Here is a 16,755-nt window from a genome sequence, read left to right on the forward strand (position 1 = left end):
GATGTGTTAATACATAGGAATTAAGTGGTATGCATGCAAATATTACCTAATTTTTTGGTATTTGCATATCTAACACTCCATATTCACTTTTATAACAATTAGGTGGCTTAGTCTAGTAATAATGGTACTTTTGATTTGATATTAAAGATGTGAATATAAAAAATAGGGTGTTATATGTGTATGTGGTATAAAGTATTTGTGTTATAAAAATTCAATATTTGTAATTAATTTTTTTTATTGAAATAAATGGAGATAATAACTTTATAATTGCTTTTATAATGTTATCTTATCATTTAATAGTTCCTTTTAATATACCGTTTTGCTAATTAAATTTGTTTTTAATCATTAACTTTTTAAACTAATTGATTAATATCTTTTTTAGTCAATTTAAATAAAATTATATCATTTGAATAATGTTTTAATTTAATGATATTAATAATTTATGAAGACCCTCACTCTGTTTATGTGGGGGTACTTGGGCTTGGGCTTGGAACCAAGAACATGATCTAAATGGAAGACTTGATAGAGCTTGGAGTTGTAGAAAACTTTTGAGCTCTAAACCCAAAATCGATTCTTAGTTCACGCCTCTACAACCCTGAACCACTGTGTTGGGTCACGCCTCTACGACCAATGAACCCACCCTATGTGACCTTGTTTCTACGGCCTCTGGACCACCCCTTTGGGTTATGACTGCATGACTTTTGAACCCGCCTTTTGAGTTGGATACAAGTTCCGTGCGCTTTTCTTCTCACCCTCTTCTAAGATTGGATATTACTCTCAGAGCTTTCCTTTTTAGGGTAGTTGGCTCCTTGTGGCTGCTTGGGTCATATCGGTTGCACAATTAGATTGGAATTGATAAAAAATTGAACTTCTTGCAACAAGTGCACTGTTCTTAACGACGTAACACACTTGTTGAGGGTTCTTTATTGACATCAATTTTTAATGTCTTCAGTGTAAGATGTCTGCTCGAGTTCTATAAAATTTTGTTTGATGTATGTGTTGATTCTCATAGTGCAAGCATCCATGTGATACATTTCGACGCGTGTTGAGGAACACGTTGTTGACATTGTTTTGCTAAACTTAGGTCGTCACTCAGCTGAAGCCTAGTCGGCATATTTGTCTGTCGGACGGCTTTGATACTACAGGTAGATTTGATTTGTCATGCAATGTGAGAAACTTTCAGAAATTAGCTAGTCACAAAATTTTTCAGATAATCTTGGATGACAAAACGTACTGTGCGAATACATCTGGAATGCCAATTTTATATAAGAAGTATATCCATTTTATAATGATTTCGTGCAGGAGCTTACAACACCATAAATCAGAATTTTAAATATTCAAATAATAATAATAATAAATCACTTTTAAAACTCATGCACCCCCCTTCCCTCTCCCGATCGCGCGAGCCTAGCCCCATTTAGCGAAACCGCCGGCCCTAGCCCCCGCGCGTTCGCTACTTGCGGCGAACGACTCCTCGTCCCCCCGACGCCTGCAGCCCTTCCTCTCACGGAGCTCACCCGACCGACCGAAGCCCTTGCTGGCTCCCTCAGGCTCTTGCTCCCGTCGGCAACCCCGCCTACGGCATCCTGCTTCGCGGCGCCTTCTCGCCATTTTCGTGATGCCCTAGAGGCCTTAGCCTCACACGCCGTCTCTCCCTAGCCCCCTCCGGGGACGCTTCAGGGGGTCCCTCACTCCGGACAGCCTCATCTCTCTGTTCGGCAGGCCCCCCGCCCGCCTCTCTTCTTGCTGCCCGTGAGCCTTTTGCCTCTTCTCCTTCGCGGTTGGTAGCCCGAGCTGCCGGAAAACAACACCTCCTCCGGCTTCCAATCCTTCGAAAGGTGTGTGCATCTTTGTTTGCTGTGATATTTATTTTGGGTAGTCGCTTGCTGTCTCTTCCGCTCTCACTCATTTGCGTGGTCCGTTGCGAGATTCATCGGCTTATGGACCGGACACCGACTCCTTGGGGCAAGCGGTGAGGACGTCCTCATCCTTCGCGGTGGTGAGAATCTTAAAACTCCCTAGCCAACCCTACGGTGAGTCTAGCCTACGCGTGTGAGTTCGGTCGCCCACGCGGGCTAAGTGTGCCGACCGACGTTAGTCGGCATGGCCAAGGCACCTTTGTGATGGGTCGTTGATTCCTAGATCTAGCCCATGATAGTAATCATGTGGTGGTCATATCTCTCTACGGAGCCGAGTGATTTCTTGTTGTGAGCCTTAGGACAAAATCCTGGCGGGTTAAAGTTCCTATCGCCCCTTGCTTTAGTTTCCCCAACTTTCTTTGGAGAAATTGGGATGTTTAGGTTTTGTAAAGTGAGAAAAACTTTATAGCTAGTTTACATTGCAAAGTCCTGAGGAGTTGTGAAATGGGAAAAACTTTGTAGCTAGCTCGTTTGGCCTCCTACATACTACCGTCAAATCACCGTCGGCCGTCTATGCCCATTGGATTAATGTTGTTAAATTGCAATCATCATTAGTTCATAGCCATTATTTGGCCTTCACTGTTCAACCAATGCCATCAAATCATTGTTGATGCCCGATTATGTTATTCTTACCTCCATTGCCCAACTATTATTCTTAATCATTGCCTCCTGATTACAATCGCTTAATGTTGTTCATCAATGCCCAACTACAATGCCCGATCTCTTGATCTTCATTGCCCTAAAACAGCCTTTCATCCGTGGTTGCCTAACCTTTTATCGTTCATTGACATTTTTCCAAAAACCATTGCTCTACTATAGTTGTTTAACTGCCATTACCTGATTGTGGGCTCTTGAGCACCATCTCCTACCTATTGTCTTGCAATCATGAAGGCCCACTAACTTTGTTGAATGTCATTGCATGTCATCAATATCAATGTCAACTCCCCATTCTTGTAATAAATCATTGCCAATAATGTTGACGCGCGCAATTGTTCATGAGATTGATGCACGTCGTCAATGTATGTCGTTATTTAAGGTCTTGTATTGTTGATGCACACTGTCAATAATAATGTTAATACTTGCCAAACCCATTGCTCATCACGCTATTAGTGTTAATGGTTGCGTTTGTTGTTAAGATCGAGTCACCATTCACACTAATATTATATCGAACTTGGTGGTTTCTTAACTCCTCTTCTCAAAGAAAAACAATCAAACATATAAGAAATGATCTTTTTAACATGAGTAATGTCTCCATGCTCCTTTAGCTTCATCATGGAACCAATTTTGAATAATCCATGCCTGTTAAAATATATTAACGCTTTCCCTAAGCACAAGAAAAGATCGTATTTGTAACCTATAATATACATTAGTGGAATCATTTAATCTATGCAAAGTCATGTGAGGTTTGTTTATCCTTAGTGTGGGGGTTGGTGGGGGGATATATACATTAGTGGAATCATTTAATCTATGCAAACCCATTGCTCATCACGCTATTAGTGTTAATGTATATTTGTAACCTATAATATACATTAGTGTTCTCTTTATTATTTTTACCTATGTGCATGCTGAATCTTACATTTGATATATAAGTAAAATGTTAATAATGTATTATATCATCACGGATTTCCTGCACATAATAAATTTAACTATAATATCATTATATTAAAAAAATGCTTAATAAATTTAAACATGTTAACAAAATAAATTCTCAAATAATTTTCATTTTTCTCATGAACTGGCAACAATTTTGCTAAGAAAATAAGCATAATATTTATTCTTTTATCAAATCATAATTATTGTATGTTAGAAAATTTATGGCAATAAAATTGATGATTTACATCTTAGCTTTATATGAATTATCCACGCATAAACTAAAAAATGAAAATAATATAGAAGAAACTGAAGTTTTTTGGTAAAAAATGAAAAAAAAGAGGAGAATTATGAGGTCTAGCGTAGGTAAAATAATTTATTATATTGATTTAGATTACAAAGCTCTACCATTCTCTTTAAGTTTAGAAGTTGTGATTAAAAGCTAATTCACTCACCATTAGTTTATTTTATGGTGGTTGTGATGGTAGTGTAAATTGAAGATGACATGACAATAGTTGAGTGATAAGTGTCAAATGACAATAGTTGGGAGATAACTGTTAGACAAAGAAGTTCAGGTGATATTGATTGGATGACGACAATTGAATGATGTCAATCAGGATATGATGATTTAACTTAACAGCGATAGTCAGATGATGATGATAAGATGATTATAGTTATATAATGATTGTTTGACAATAGTAATTGGATGATAGTGGTTAGCTGATAATAATTTGGATGATGATGGTTAGATGATAATGATCGTGTGAAAGAGGTTAGGTTACAATGGTCCGACGACAACTATATGATTACTACAATTACGGGATTTTGTCCAGATGAAGGCAATCAAATAGGTTTTTTAAAGTTTTTGAGATCTTCAAGCTCTCTTAAAATTCAAGTTTAAGTCCCCTGTATGTGTAAATTGAGAGTTTATTTATAATTTTTTAGAATAAGATCATAGTAAATATAGTCAAAATTTCAAAACACTTTATCACATAATTCATGACGTTTCATTTGATTATAAAATAATCTATTAGCATTTAAATGACATAATAATTTTAAAATTGAGTGATCTTGAATTCGTTGTATTTCTTTTTTTGGGTAGTTCGATTTCATTATAAGTTTGTATGATTTAAATACCATTTGTTTCTTCAATTAATATCTCGAAAATTTTAATTATATTTTAGATGTTTAATTTATACTCATTTGGAGTTGGATTTGATTACTTTTAATATTGTAATATTTGTTTTTCAAGACGTTTAATGTGACTATTTTTAGAACTCAAATGATCTTAAATTTGACTCCCAAATTATATTGACATTGGTGCCGATCAATTGGAGTTTTTGGTGACATTATCAAATATAAAAAATAATGAATTTCCACTTAAACTAAGGGGCCATTTGGGATATTACTTCTATGTTTTTTTATTCTTCTAATTTTAATTTTTTTCTCATTGATAAGATGGTGGTGAGACCTGCAATGTTTTATGATGCAGAATGTTGGTCTATAAAAGTGAAACATAAAACTAAGTTAAATGTTTTTGAGATGAGAATACTTAGGTGGATGAGTGGCTTGACCTTTAGAGACAAAATGTGAAATTAATGTATCCTTGAAAGGGTTGGTGCAGCTCTAGTTGCAAACAAGATTAAAGAGAGTCGTCTTAGATGTTTTGGTCACATTGAACGTCAACCATTTGATGATCTGGTTAGGAGAGTAATGTTTTAGATTTGACTTATGTTAAGTTAGAGGTAGACATAAAAAAACTTGAGCATGTTATATAAAAAATGATTGTAATTTATTAGAATTAAATGAAAATATGATACTCAGTAGGGCACAATGGAGAAAAGGATTCATGTAGCCAACCCCACTTAGTGAGATAAAGACTTGATGTTGTTGTATGTTTTGATATGAATTAAATAACATTTGACGTCTTAAAAATATATTATTTTATTTTGTAATGCTTTGTTTGGTGGGTGGCAGTTAGAGTAATCATTGGTACTAGTTGTATATTAAAATTTTTAAATACCTTAAGTTATATTGAGTGTTATTAAAACTATTTAACCTATTTTGAAAAAAAAAAAACTAGTTGATAACAAACAAAATAAATGTATTTCTTAAAAACTATACAACAAAAAACCTTTATCCCACTAGGTGGGGTCGGCTACATGAATCCTTTTTCTCTATTGCATCCTATTTAGTATCATATTTTCATTTAATTCTACTAAATTAAGATAATTTTTTTATACATGCCCAAGTCATCATAGGTCTACTTCTGTCTTTCTTAACATAAGTTGAATATAAAACATTTACTCTTCTAATTAGATCATCAGGTGGTCGACATTTAATATGACCAAACAATCTAAGACGAATCTCTAATTTTGTCTGTCACTGGAGCTACACCAACCCTATCACGGATATATTCCTTTCGCATTTTGTCTTTAAGTGTAAAGCCATTCATCCACCTAATTATTCTCATCTCGATAAGACTTAACTTAGTTTTATGCTTCTCTTTCAAAGGCCAGCATGCAGTGCCAAATAGCATTACAGGTCTCACCACAACACCACAATCTTATAAAATTTTCTAAACGGTTCTTTTCTATCACACAATAGACCCGAAGCATTTCTCCACTTCAACCAACCAACTTGAATTCTACTAATAACATCCCCATCAATATCACCATCACTTTAATCAATAGACCCGAGATATCTAAAGCATTCACATCTTTTAATAATTTGATCACCCATAGTCACATTTCTGTCACTAGAGCTACTACTATTAAAATTATATTCCATGCACTCAGTTTTAGTTCTACTCAAACGAAGGCCTTCAGACTTATATTGGTATTTTTTAAAAACTAACGTAAAAAAATAAAAAGAATAATAAAATAATAAAAAATTTATGTAAAAAAAATAAAAATTTGAAACAAAATTGATCCTAGGGGCCTTAAAAGATTTACAGTTCTTTAATTTAAAAATATAAATGCAAATCATGCCCCCCATCTAATGCTAAGATATCTTTTGTAGACCAATCTTTCCTATAATTATAATGATATTTTTGTTAAAAATTACTAAAGTTCAAATATATTTTAAAAATTTTGCTCCTGATTTATTTGTGATGATCAAAAGCTCTAGTATTAAAAACATATCAATCGGTAATGAAAACTATATATGAAAATAAAATATAAATATAGGATAAAGCAAATATTAGATACTCATGTCAAGATATAACTTAAGCTAATTAAAAGTGCAATAATAATAATAATGATAATGCTTAAGCTGTAATGATATATTATTTTCTATACAGGGTATTTATATGGTGGTATTCGGGATTTACATATTTAACGTTTAGAGTTTGTTTGGCTATGAATAAGGTTTAATTGAAGTAGGATTTAGTAAATCCTATAAATTGAGAGTTAATAAATTCTGTGCAAATTAATGCCTGCAAATTATTTGGTATGATGGATGTTACATTTTGCTAAATCTAGATCAATTGTGTTAATGATGCATACAAAAAAGAATAGTATTTTTTTTCCTAGACTGGTTCTCGCCCCTCGCCCTTTATAAATTGAGACTTTACTCTTATAGAAGAGTTTTTATGATTCAGATTTATAAAGAGATGAATTTGAAATATTATTTTGTTTTGATTAATCTTTACAGGTTTAGATCGTTAATGAAGCATACAAAGATGGAAATTATCATCTTTAACATTGTTGTTTTAATTTAATTCTCGTCCTTCAAGGAAATTTAATGGAGAGTTGGAGACAATGAGGGTTTTCTCTTATGGATGTTAATCTTTGTGTTAAATACTAATCAACCCCTACAATTGCCATAATTTCTCCAAAAATTGATCCCCTCTTATCCTGAAATTGCATCACATATTGGTTCCACTTCTTAATTTGGAGGATTAAATTTAATTCATCTTTTTTCTTACTTATGTTTTCTTTTTCTTCTTTGATTATCTTGATTTTGCTTGTTCTGCAAATATCAGGTGGTACTTGATTTCATCTGCAACAGCATGATAGTTAAATGAACGAGCCATTAATATTTTATACTTTAAAGGGTTTTGTTCATGGATTTGTTCAATGATAAACCTCCAAAAGCTGCAACAAAGCAGAAATTAGATGTTCTTAAGGCAGATACAATCACGATAGAGAAACAAAATACTGATGCATCAAAATTCAAGTCCGGGCCAACTTCAAAATACAACTCCGGAACTACACAATCAACTATGAGTTGTTCCTCTTCCCCATCTTTTGTGAGGAAATCCGCCATGATAGACAAATCGAATGATATGCGTGCTCAATCAACAGAGCGGAGGAGGCCCAATAAAACTTTGCTAAAATCCTCTTCAGCCCCCTCATCTCCATTACGAAGACCTGCTTCGTCTTCACCGCCTGATTCATTGCCTTCCACACCGCCATCCTCTGTGCTTTATGGTATTGTAGATAAACCAAATCCTCCGAGAAGAGCATTTGGCGGACTGGCAACGGATGGGTTATGGCCAGCTATGAGGAGTTTATCTTCTTCCTTCCATAATGAGTCTTTTGTTCGTGTTAGCAAGAAGGATAAACCTGTAAGTAGCACTTCCTTGGATCAAACATTGAAGAATACAACCAAAGTAGTATCCGAGAGGAAGAGAAGCCCGCTTACAAGGAGGAACACGTCGGAACAATCAGAAAATTCAAGGGTAGTTGATCAATATAGATGGCCGGCTATGAATGGAGGAAAGGTGTCTACAATGGCATTCTCTAGGAGCATGAACTTGATTGATAGAATTGAAAAAGCTGCTTTGTTAATGCTTCAATCACGTGGACTTTCGCCTGCTAGGAGAATTCAAGTAAGTGATAGAATTGGTAAAGGCCTCCATAAATCATTGAATAAAGTTGTAAATCTGACTTCGCCTCATGTGGAAGAAGAAGAAGATGCTCTTCCTTCCACAAACCCTACTAGGACTTCATCCTTACCTACGGCTGCCATGCGCCACACTGCTTCATCTAATAATGCTTCAACACCATCATCTTTGATTCTTAGGCATACTTTAGATAAAAGAAAAGGAATAAAGGGTGCAGATATTGAAGACATTCATCAACTTCGATTGCTACATAATAGGGAAGTGCAATGGCGCTTTGTTAATTCTCAGGCGGAAGTTGCCTTAGCATCCCAGAAGATAGCAGCAGAGGTAAATTGATAAAAAAAAAAATAAAAAATTGTTGCATTACTTTTGACATTCTGGTTGATAGCTGCTAACTTTTTTTTTTCAGGATGAAAAATTGTTATAGTGAGTGCTAAGGGGCTGTTTGGGATAACTTTTTGTTTTTGTTTATTATTTATTATTTATTACTTATTATTTTTGTTTTGTTTATGTTTCAAGTTGAATTAAAACAAGTTTGATTATTATAGTTATTCTTATTAATGTTCAAAATACCTATAAGTTATTTTGAATATTTGAAAAATAAGTTGATTTATTTTTAAAAACAAAGAATAAAAACATGTAAAAGCAAACATATTTTCAAAAAAAAAAAAAGGTCAAACAGCCCAAAGCTCTTAAAAATATGTGTTTAGCTTGCTGCTTGCAAATAAGCATAGCTTTGTATGCGCTTTATTTTTTTGAAGCTTGTCCAGTATGTATTTTTCTTGACTTCTGTGTAATGCCTTCTAGGGAAATTTACTTACGTAGTAGCACACACTGCTTATGTATTTATATATCTCACACCTAAACGTTCATATTTACATATATATCATTTTGGTGCTTTAAAACTATGCATTAAATGGTGTATTTGACATTTAGGTGTTAATTGCACTATTTTTTTTATGTGATGTTAAAGATTTGAGTGCTATGTGTACAAATATGAAAGTTTAGGTGTGAGACATTTAAATACATAATTGCGTGCTATGTATGTAAAAGCCCCTAGTTTTTATGATTTATCTCTTGCTATCCGGATAGATGAAATGATCTTCTAATGCTTGATTATGGAAAACAGAACATGTTTAACAATTTGTGGAATGTTACCTCTGAGCTAAGAGATTCTGTAACCATGGAAATGATCAATGTTGAAAGCCTTGAGCGAAAAATAAAGTTGGAAGCATTTCTCAAGGAGCAGGTATGGCTTTATTTTTATTGTTGTAGCTTTAAAAGTATGCGCCTCGCTTCGCGTCATTCTCTTGAGTCATGATTTATAACAAATAAAAGAAAAAATTAACATTAACAGATATAGCGTAAGTTTCCCACACACAACTTTAGGAGAAATATTTACGTACGGAGGACGCACACAGCTCTCCGTGCGTAATCTCCTCCCAATAATCCCTCAATAATCTTTGTGAAGGTTATCGGGGGGTTATTGCGAACTTATGTCGGCGTTACTTGGAGTTAATACCCTAACACCAGAGAAAATGTGAAAGTGTAATCACAAAATGTGAAAGTGTAACCGCGGAGGGTATTGAGTCCAAATAATGTCGAAACAACTCTGCAATAACCCCCCAATAACCTTCACAAAGGTTATTGGGAAGGGATTACACACGTAGAGCTGCATGCGTTCTCCGTACTTAAATATTTCTCCAACTTTAGGGGCCATTTGGGATCATTTTGTTTTTCATTTTTTATTTTTATTTTTTAAAACATATTTGATTGAGATACTTATGTTTAAAAACATTCAAAGCATCTTTTATGTGTTTTGAATGTTTTTAAAAACCAATTAGATTGATCTATTTTTAAAAATATAAAATATAAAAATTTATAAATATTATAATAACCAAATAGGGTTATGAGTTTGTGGTATGAGAAAATGCTATTTCTTCATTGAATGATCCGAGTTTCTTTATATTTCTGATAGTAGTTCTTATTTCGAATGATAAAATTATCCTAAGAAAAAAAATAGGAAAAATGAAACTGATCTTAAATTATAAAAAACTCATTAATCACTAATACTTGAAATTAAAGATAACTAGGAACAGAATTACAGAATAGCATAAACCTTGAAAAAATATAATAAAAGGTGCATTTTCCATACATACCACTCAATTCCAGTGTATTTACATATCTAACACCTAAAATTTACTTTTTTTAACATTTATAACACCCATGTTTCATATCACATAAAAGAGACCCCTTTCTAGACTTTTAAAATAGAAAATACGAATTTTCATGCATATATATATATATATATATATATATATATATATAAAATATAAGAGTATATGATTAAAGTTTAGGTGTTGGATAGTAAATCCATAGGAATTGAGTGGTAATTTAGTATGCAAATCTTCCATAATAAAATGGCATATTAACTTGACAATATGATAATGGTATATGAGTAGATACTTCAAGCCTTTTAAAATTTGTCAATAGACTGCCATCAAATAGCTATTATCTCCTAAATAAAAAACCTGAATTTTTAGTTTTGTCAAGAAAGCATCGAATAAGTTCATGCCTGATGCAATTTTAAATTTTTAACTGTTTTTTTGCATCGAACTCCTTGATTATTCAGGCACCTTATCTCGAGGATTGGATTGTACTGGAAGGAGAATATTCTACCTCTTTATATGGGACAATTGAAGCTCTTCGAGTAAACATGCTTCGTCTACCAGTTATCGGTGGTGCAAGGGTATACCATTATGGAATAACTTGTAGTTTGTGCAATATACTTTGTATATTTAATATTTTCTTTTCATTCTTTTATATTTGAAGTTTTACAGACATACCACTCAATTTTAATGCATTTTCATATCACATGCAAAAACTTCAATTTTTGCATATATGCCACCTTATATATGCATGGAAATTATGTTTTTCACTTTTTGAAAATTAAAACAGTGATATTTTCATGTGATATGAAAGGTTTGGGTGGTACAAGTGTAAAAACTAAGGTTTTGAGTGTTAGGCATGTAAATGCATAGGAATTTGGAGGTATGTATATTTAATATTATGATTTTTTATGCCCTTGCTATTACAGGTTGATATACGAGCAGTAAGAAATGCTATTAGCTCATCCATTGATATTATGCAAGCAATGGGTTCTTCTGTTTGTAGTTTGCGATCCAGGGTAAGATCTTGCCCGTTAAACTTATAGGAAGATTTACATACATACCGCTTATGCCTATGTATTTACAAAATAATCCTTAGTTTGCAAATACAAAATCATTCATTACTACCTGATCCCTTGAGATAAAACTCAAAGCAGTTATATCTTCATGTTTTAAATTCAGAAATGGCTTAAATTCTTGAATATTCTCTTTTCAGCTTTTTAGGTCTCATCCTTTAAAGGCTTCTTCATTCTTATTTTTGTTTTTGTTCTCAATCCATCCCTTGAGTGGAGCTTGTCAAGGTGAGGACTAACTTGGAGATTTGAAAGCAACATATGTATAGTTGGATATATATATATATATATATATATTTGGGTGCGTACCTCGACCTGTTGGTTAGCGTCCTCGGTGTAAGACCCCTCAGGTCGAGGGTTTGAATCCCTTCTGACACAGTTGGCCTTAAGGAGGTGTTACTCGAATTTTGACCTGTTAGTTGGCATCCTCGAGGTAAGACCCCTCAAGTCGAGGGTTCGAAATCTCTCTGACAGAGTTGGCCTTAAGGCGGTGGTACTCGAACTATTAGGCACATTAGGAATGGCTAGAGGCTCGTATAATAGCCTCTAGCCATTTAAAAAATAAAATAAAATATCTTTGCGTGCGTGTGTTGGGCCATTTTTTGACACCCCTACATAGCTTAAAGTTGGAAACAAATTGAAGAATCCCAAATAACTCTATATTTCCAGCCCTTAACTTGCCGAAAAGAAAAAAAAAAAAAAAAGGCCTTTTGCCTTATATATAATGGACCTCATGCTACCTATATTCCTAACTAGCTTTATGCCCTACTTTCAATTAATAAAATATTTATAATATTCATTTTAGATTAACTTTGATCAGTAGTGTTCTTTAATGGCAGGTTGAAGGGACAAAACGCCTTCTTTGTCAGCTTTCTGCCTTAGCAGCAGAAGAGAAGGCAATGCTTGATGAATGTAGAGTTTTATTAGCAGCAACAGTTGGAATGCAGGTAGTTTTTTTTTTGTTTATTCTTTTGATAAAAATATTTACCTGAACAAAATATTCATCACACAATATGGGTTAAATTGGGGGTAAAATTTATCAATATGTTGCTATAAGATCAAATATTTTCGTTTTATTTATATTCATACCCCCCCAATTTCTATGTATTTACACATCAAACATCTAAATTCTGTTTTGTTTTACATTTATACTAAATATCCTTGTTTTTTGGACAATTACAATTGCAATACTCAAATTAGGCATTTATACAAAACTGGGCTCTGACTGTTATTATTTATGAATCAACCAAAATTAATGAGCACAACAAAACTAAATTGTAGGAAGATTTACACTCATTTCTTATGTATTTATTAATTTTTACACACGGGCACACGCACACGCGCGCACACACACACGGCGCGCGCGTCATCTTAGCTACGTATTTCGCTTTTAAAAGTTATAATAATAGTTTTATTATTATTATTATTATTGTGATGTGAAAGACGTGGGCGGCATAAATGTAAAAAAGTAAAATTTAAGTGTTAAATATGTAAATACATTAAGGATTTAGTGGTGTGTATCTAAATTCCCCCCAAAAATGTATTAATATGCTCACATGCTTGCATGTATTATGGCTAGCTCTTTGAAAATTTAGTAAAAGCAAAAAATGTGCTTGATTTTTTTTATGCTCTTCGAAATTTATTGAGATAGTATTATAAATGGAGGTAGTTAGATATTAATTTTGTAAATAGATCAGATTTCGATGTTACTTTACATGATTTCCCCTTTTTTAATGTATATTCTCATATGATCTGATGAATCAGGTAGAAGAATGCAGCCTCAGAGCACATATCCTACAACAACTTAGACAGGAAATGCATGCGTTGGGATTAGGGCTGTGAATTTAGCTCGAAGATCGTTAATCTCCTGAAAGTTGATTTGAATTTTAGCACGACCGGGATCGGATCGAAAAAAAAATGAGCTGGGCTATGAGCTAAAATTTTGGATTTAGCCAATTTCGCGAAAACTCTCTAGATTGGCTCGTAGTAATTTTTATTTTCAAAAAAAATAAAACTCTCTAGATTGGCTCGTAGTAATTTTTATTTACAAAAAAAATTATATATATAGTGCTAAGTAAAATTGAATAATGAGCTCCGAGCCAATTTTGAGCTGATTTCGTGCTAGAACAGGTCCCAATAACTCAATTTGAGCTAGCCATTTTTTTATTTTGAGCTGAAACGGATCCAAATAACTCAAGTCAGCTCACTTCAATTTCGAGTTAAATTGCGCCAGCTCTGACTCAAAATTGAATTTAACAAGTCACCAGCCACACTAACGACACCGATTGGGATGAGAAGAATGGCAGACAAAATCAGATGAGAAAATCCTGAACTTTCTTCTCTCTAATTTTGCCTGGTAGTTAAAACGTGATAATGGCTTTTTTTGTAATTTCATTAATTCTTTTGTAAAATTTTCGTTTTTCCCCCCCTCTGCAGCTAATCTCTTGGTATATATGCAATGGTAGCTTAGTTGATATAAATTTGTTTTTGTGTTGGTCTCCCACTTTGCTATTACTATTAGGTATTTACATGCATACAAACAAATTCTTATATACTTGAATAGCAAATAGGTAAAGTTTACTTTTTACATATATATCCAAATTTGTCTCATCATAAGAAATGTAGCACTATTTAAAATTTTAAAAAGTGATGCAATTTTTTATGTGTGGGCTAGGCGGTATGAATGTAAAAATTAAAGTTTGGCTGGCGTAGGAGTGCAAACAAGCCGAACACGACACGACGGCTCGTTTATATTTTGAGCTCAGACAGTGTGTTATTTGCTTAGTGATCCAAACACGAGTTGTTCACGAATAAAGTGTCATTTTGACAACTCTAATCAAATAGTCATAAGATGTTAAAGATTGAGTCAAGATTTAAAATTTCATTTAAATCTAGTTTAATAAATTTTATTATGTTTTTTTTTTCATTAATACTTTTAAATTAATACTTTTAATTGATTATAATTCTTTGTAGCATTGTGGTCAATTAATTTTTTTTAAGATATTATTCATCAAAGATATATATGTAATTGTTTTGTAGTATTTCGAGCCAAAACGAGTCAAAAATGAATGAACAAATATTTGTTCGTGTTCGACTTGTTAACTTAGCGAAAGAGTCAAAAATGAATGAACAAATATTTGTTCGTGTTGTTCTTGTTCGACTTGTTAACTTAGCGAACGCGCCGAACACGAGTTTTTTAACTAGCCTAACGCGAGCTATTTGAGAACAACGAGCCATTTTGACAGCCCTAGGCTGGCGAATATGTAAATACAATAGAAGTAAAGTGGTATGTATATAAATTTTCATATTATTTTTATTATAAGAAATTTACATATATAATTGTAAAAACTTTGTATTAAATATTTTGACAATCAAACATTATTATTATTTTTATAGCACCCAATACACTATATTAATCTAAAAGAACAAAAAATAACTCTTCTACCTTTCTCAAGTTATACAAATCACAAATAATCTTATTAATGGTCCTAATGATGTAATATTTGAATTTTGGGTGTGAAATAAAATATGTATTGATTTGATATTGATATTTACAAATTCAACTTGAACTATCAAATTGATATATTTACGCGTGTCGTGATCAAATTATCAAAAGTTTGATTAAAATGAAAAATATGGGTTGGGATTTTACGGCGAATTTTGGTATTTGGGTGAGAAGTTGGAAAAATGGAATAAAGAGGATGGTTAATTTGTAAATAAGAAGTTTTGTATGGTTGGCATGTAGTTGCCCCTGAATTATAAAAGAATTTTATTATATTATGAAATTTTCTATATGAATTATATTCTATCAGTTTTTTTCCTCTCTGCTTATTTTATGCAGAACTGAAGGTTTATTTATTGGGCATTTTACATAAATACCACTTAATTCTTATGTATTTACATATCCAACACCTAAATTTTGTTTTTTTTTTCATATCATGCCAACAAGTTCAACATTTAAAAAAAATGAAGATAATCTTTCTCGCCAACAACAAATTTTTGTCATCCTGCATGAATCTAGAGATGTGACATGGTTCTTGAGGTAAATATTTGAGCATTATAAGTTCAAACTTTGATTAAAAGCCATTCAGTTTTGATTTCAGCAATGTTGCAATCAACAATCAAATTGATCGGTTTGACAAAGCAGACCAAATGTTACCAAAATCCATCCAATAAGAGTCAAATCAAGATCAGATCAAGCCATTAAACCACTTTCAAAAGTTTTCTAACCATAATTAGAACGTTAAATGAACTCTGAGTCTGACAATCTTATAGTTAAATTGAGCATCTTGACAAGATGAAACTAGCTCAATATCGATTAATTCTGGCATCATTAAGACACTCATATGTCCATCAAACACCGTCAGATCATGGTGAACTCTTTGAGTCATCTGATAAAAAATGGTTTGAATTCCTTCTTTTATTTGCAGGTTGTACTTTATAAATAGTTTTATCTTACTCATGAGATGGGAACTAGACCCTGGGCAAGTAGAAAACCAAAACCCACAGAAGAGGGAGCTACTGCCCAACATCCAACACCGTGGAATTGACCAACTCTAGTTGTCGTCGTCTTCGACCGTCGTCGCTGCCGTCACCACTATTGTCGCCACTTACGATCAACTTCAGGCGACACCTCTTTCCGCCAATTAGACTGCCACACATTTGTGTAGGTTATTCTGTGTGTAGACGTGAAACATCTCCTTTCCTACGAGACAAGGGATTGTAAATGTAATCATTTTTCAAGTGGGTAAGCCCGCACAATTTTTACATTTTTGAGTTTTTCACATAATAACTTCTGATATTTCTATTAGTTATCTATTTCTATATGAGCGGGTGTTGGATTTTCGTACGGCGCTAAGATAATAATTCGTTACTCTACCATCACAAATAATCTGACATGTATCAACAAGTAATGTGATTTTAATGTAAAAATTGCAGTTTAGGTGTTAGATATTCAAGTACATTATACACATACTCGTAATATGGTGATTGAGAGTTTAATTGGTCATCGTGATGTCGCTTATTTGAATTGCGCATATTAGTATTTCTAAAAAAATATTATTGTTTATATTCATTTATTTATTTGGTCAAAATGTTGCAACAAGTTTAGGGAGTTTTATATTCTGCAATATTATGGAAAAATAATTTTAATTTAT

At 33.1% G+C, this 16,755-nt stretch overlaps 1 protein-coding gene across 2 annotated transcripts; it reads left to right on the forward strand.

Moving 5' to 3' along the window:
- The first annotated feature begins 1,383 nt into the window (after window positions 1–1,383).
- LOC110017865 (AUGMIN subunit 8-like) lies at window positions 1,384–13,592 on the forward strand. 2 transcript variants are annotated; one of them, XM_020715007.1, is made up of 7 exons: window positions 1,384–1,838; window positions 7,495–8,685; window positions 9,488–9,607; window positions 10,991–11,107; window positions 11,456–11,545; window positions 12,439–12,546; window positions 13,364–13,592. In XM_020715007.1, the coding sequence occupies exons 2-7, from the start codon at window positions 7,576–7,578 to the stop codon at window positions 13,439–13,441; spliced, it is 1,623 nt and encodes a 540-aa protein (XP_020570666.1). In that variant the 5' UTR covers window positions 1,384–1,838; window positions 7,495–7,575; the 3' UTR covers window positions 13,442–13,592. The 2 variants fall into 2 exon arrangements, with proteins under 2 accessions (XP_020570666.1, XP_020570667.1); XM_020715008.1 differs by lacking the exon at window positions 1,384–1,838 and adding an exon at window positions 1,856–1,999.
- The last annotated feature ends 3,163 nt before the right edge of the window (window positions 13,593–16,755 follow it).

This window comes from Phalaenopsis equestris, unplaced genomic scaffold, assembly GCF_001263595.1.
Source record: "Phalaenopsis equestris unplaced genomic scaffold, ASM126359v1 Scaffold000002, whole genome shotgun sequence".
NCBI classification, from domain to species: Eukaryota; Viridiplantae; Streptophyta; class Magnoliopsida; order Asparagales; family Orchidaceae; genus Phalaenopsis; species Phalaenopsis equestris.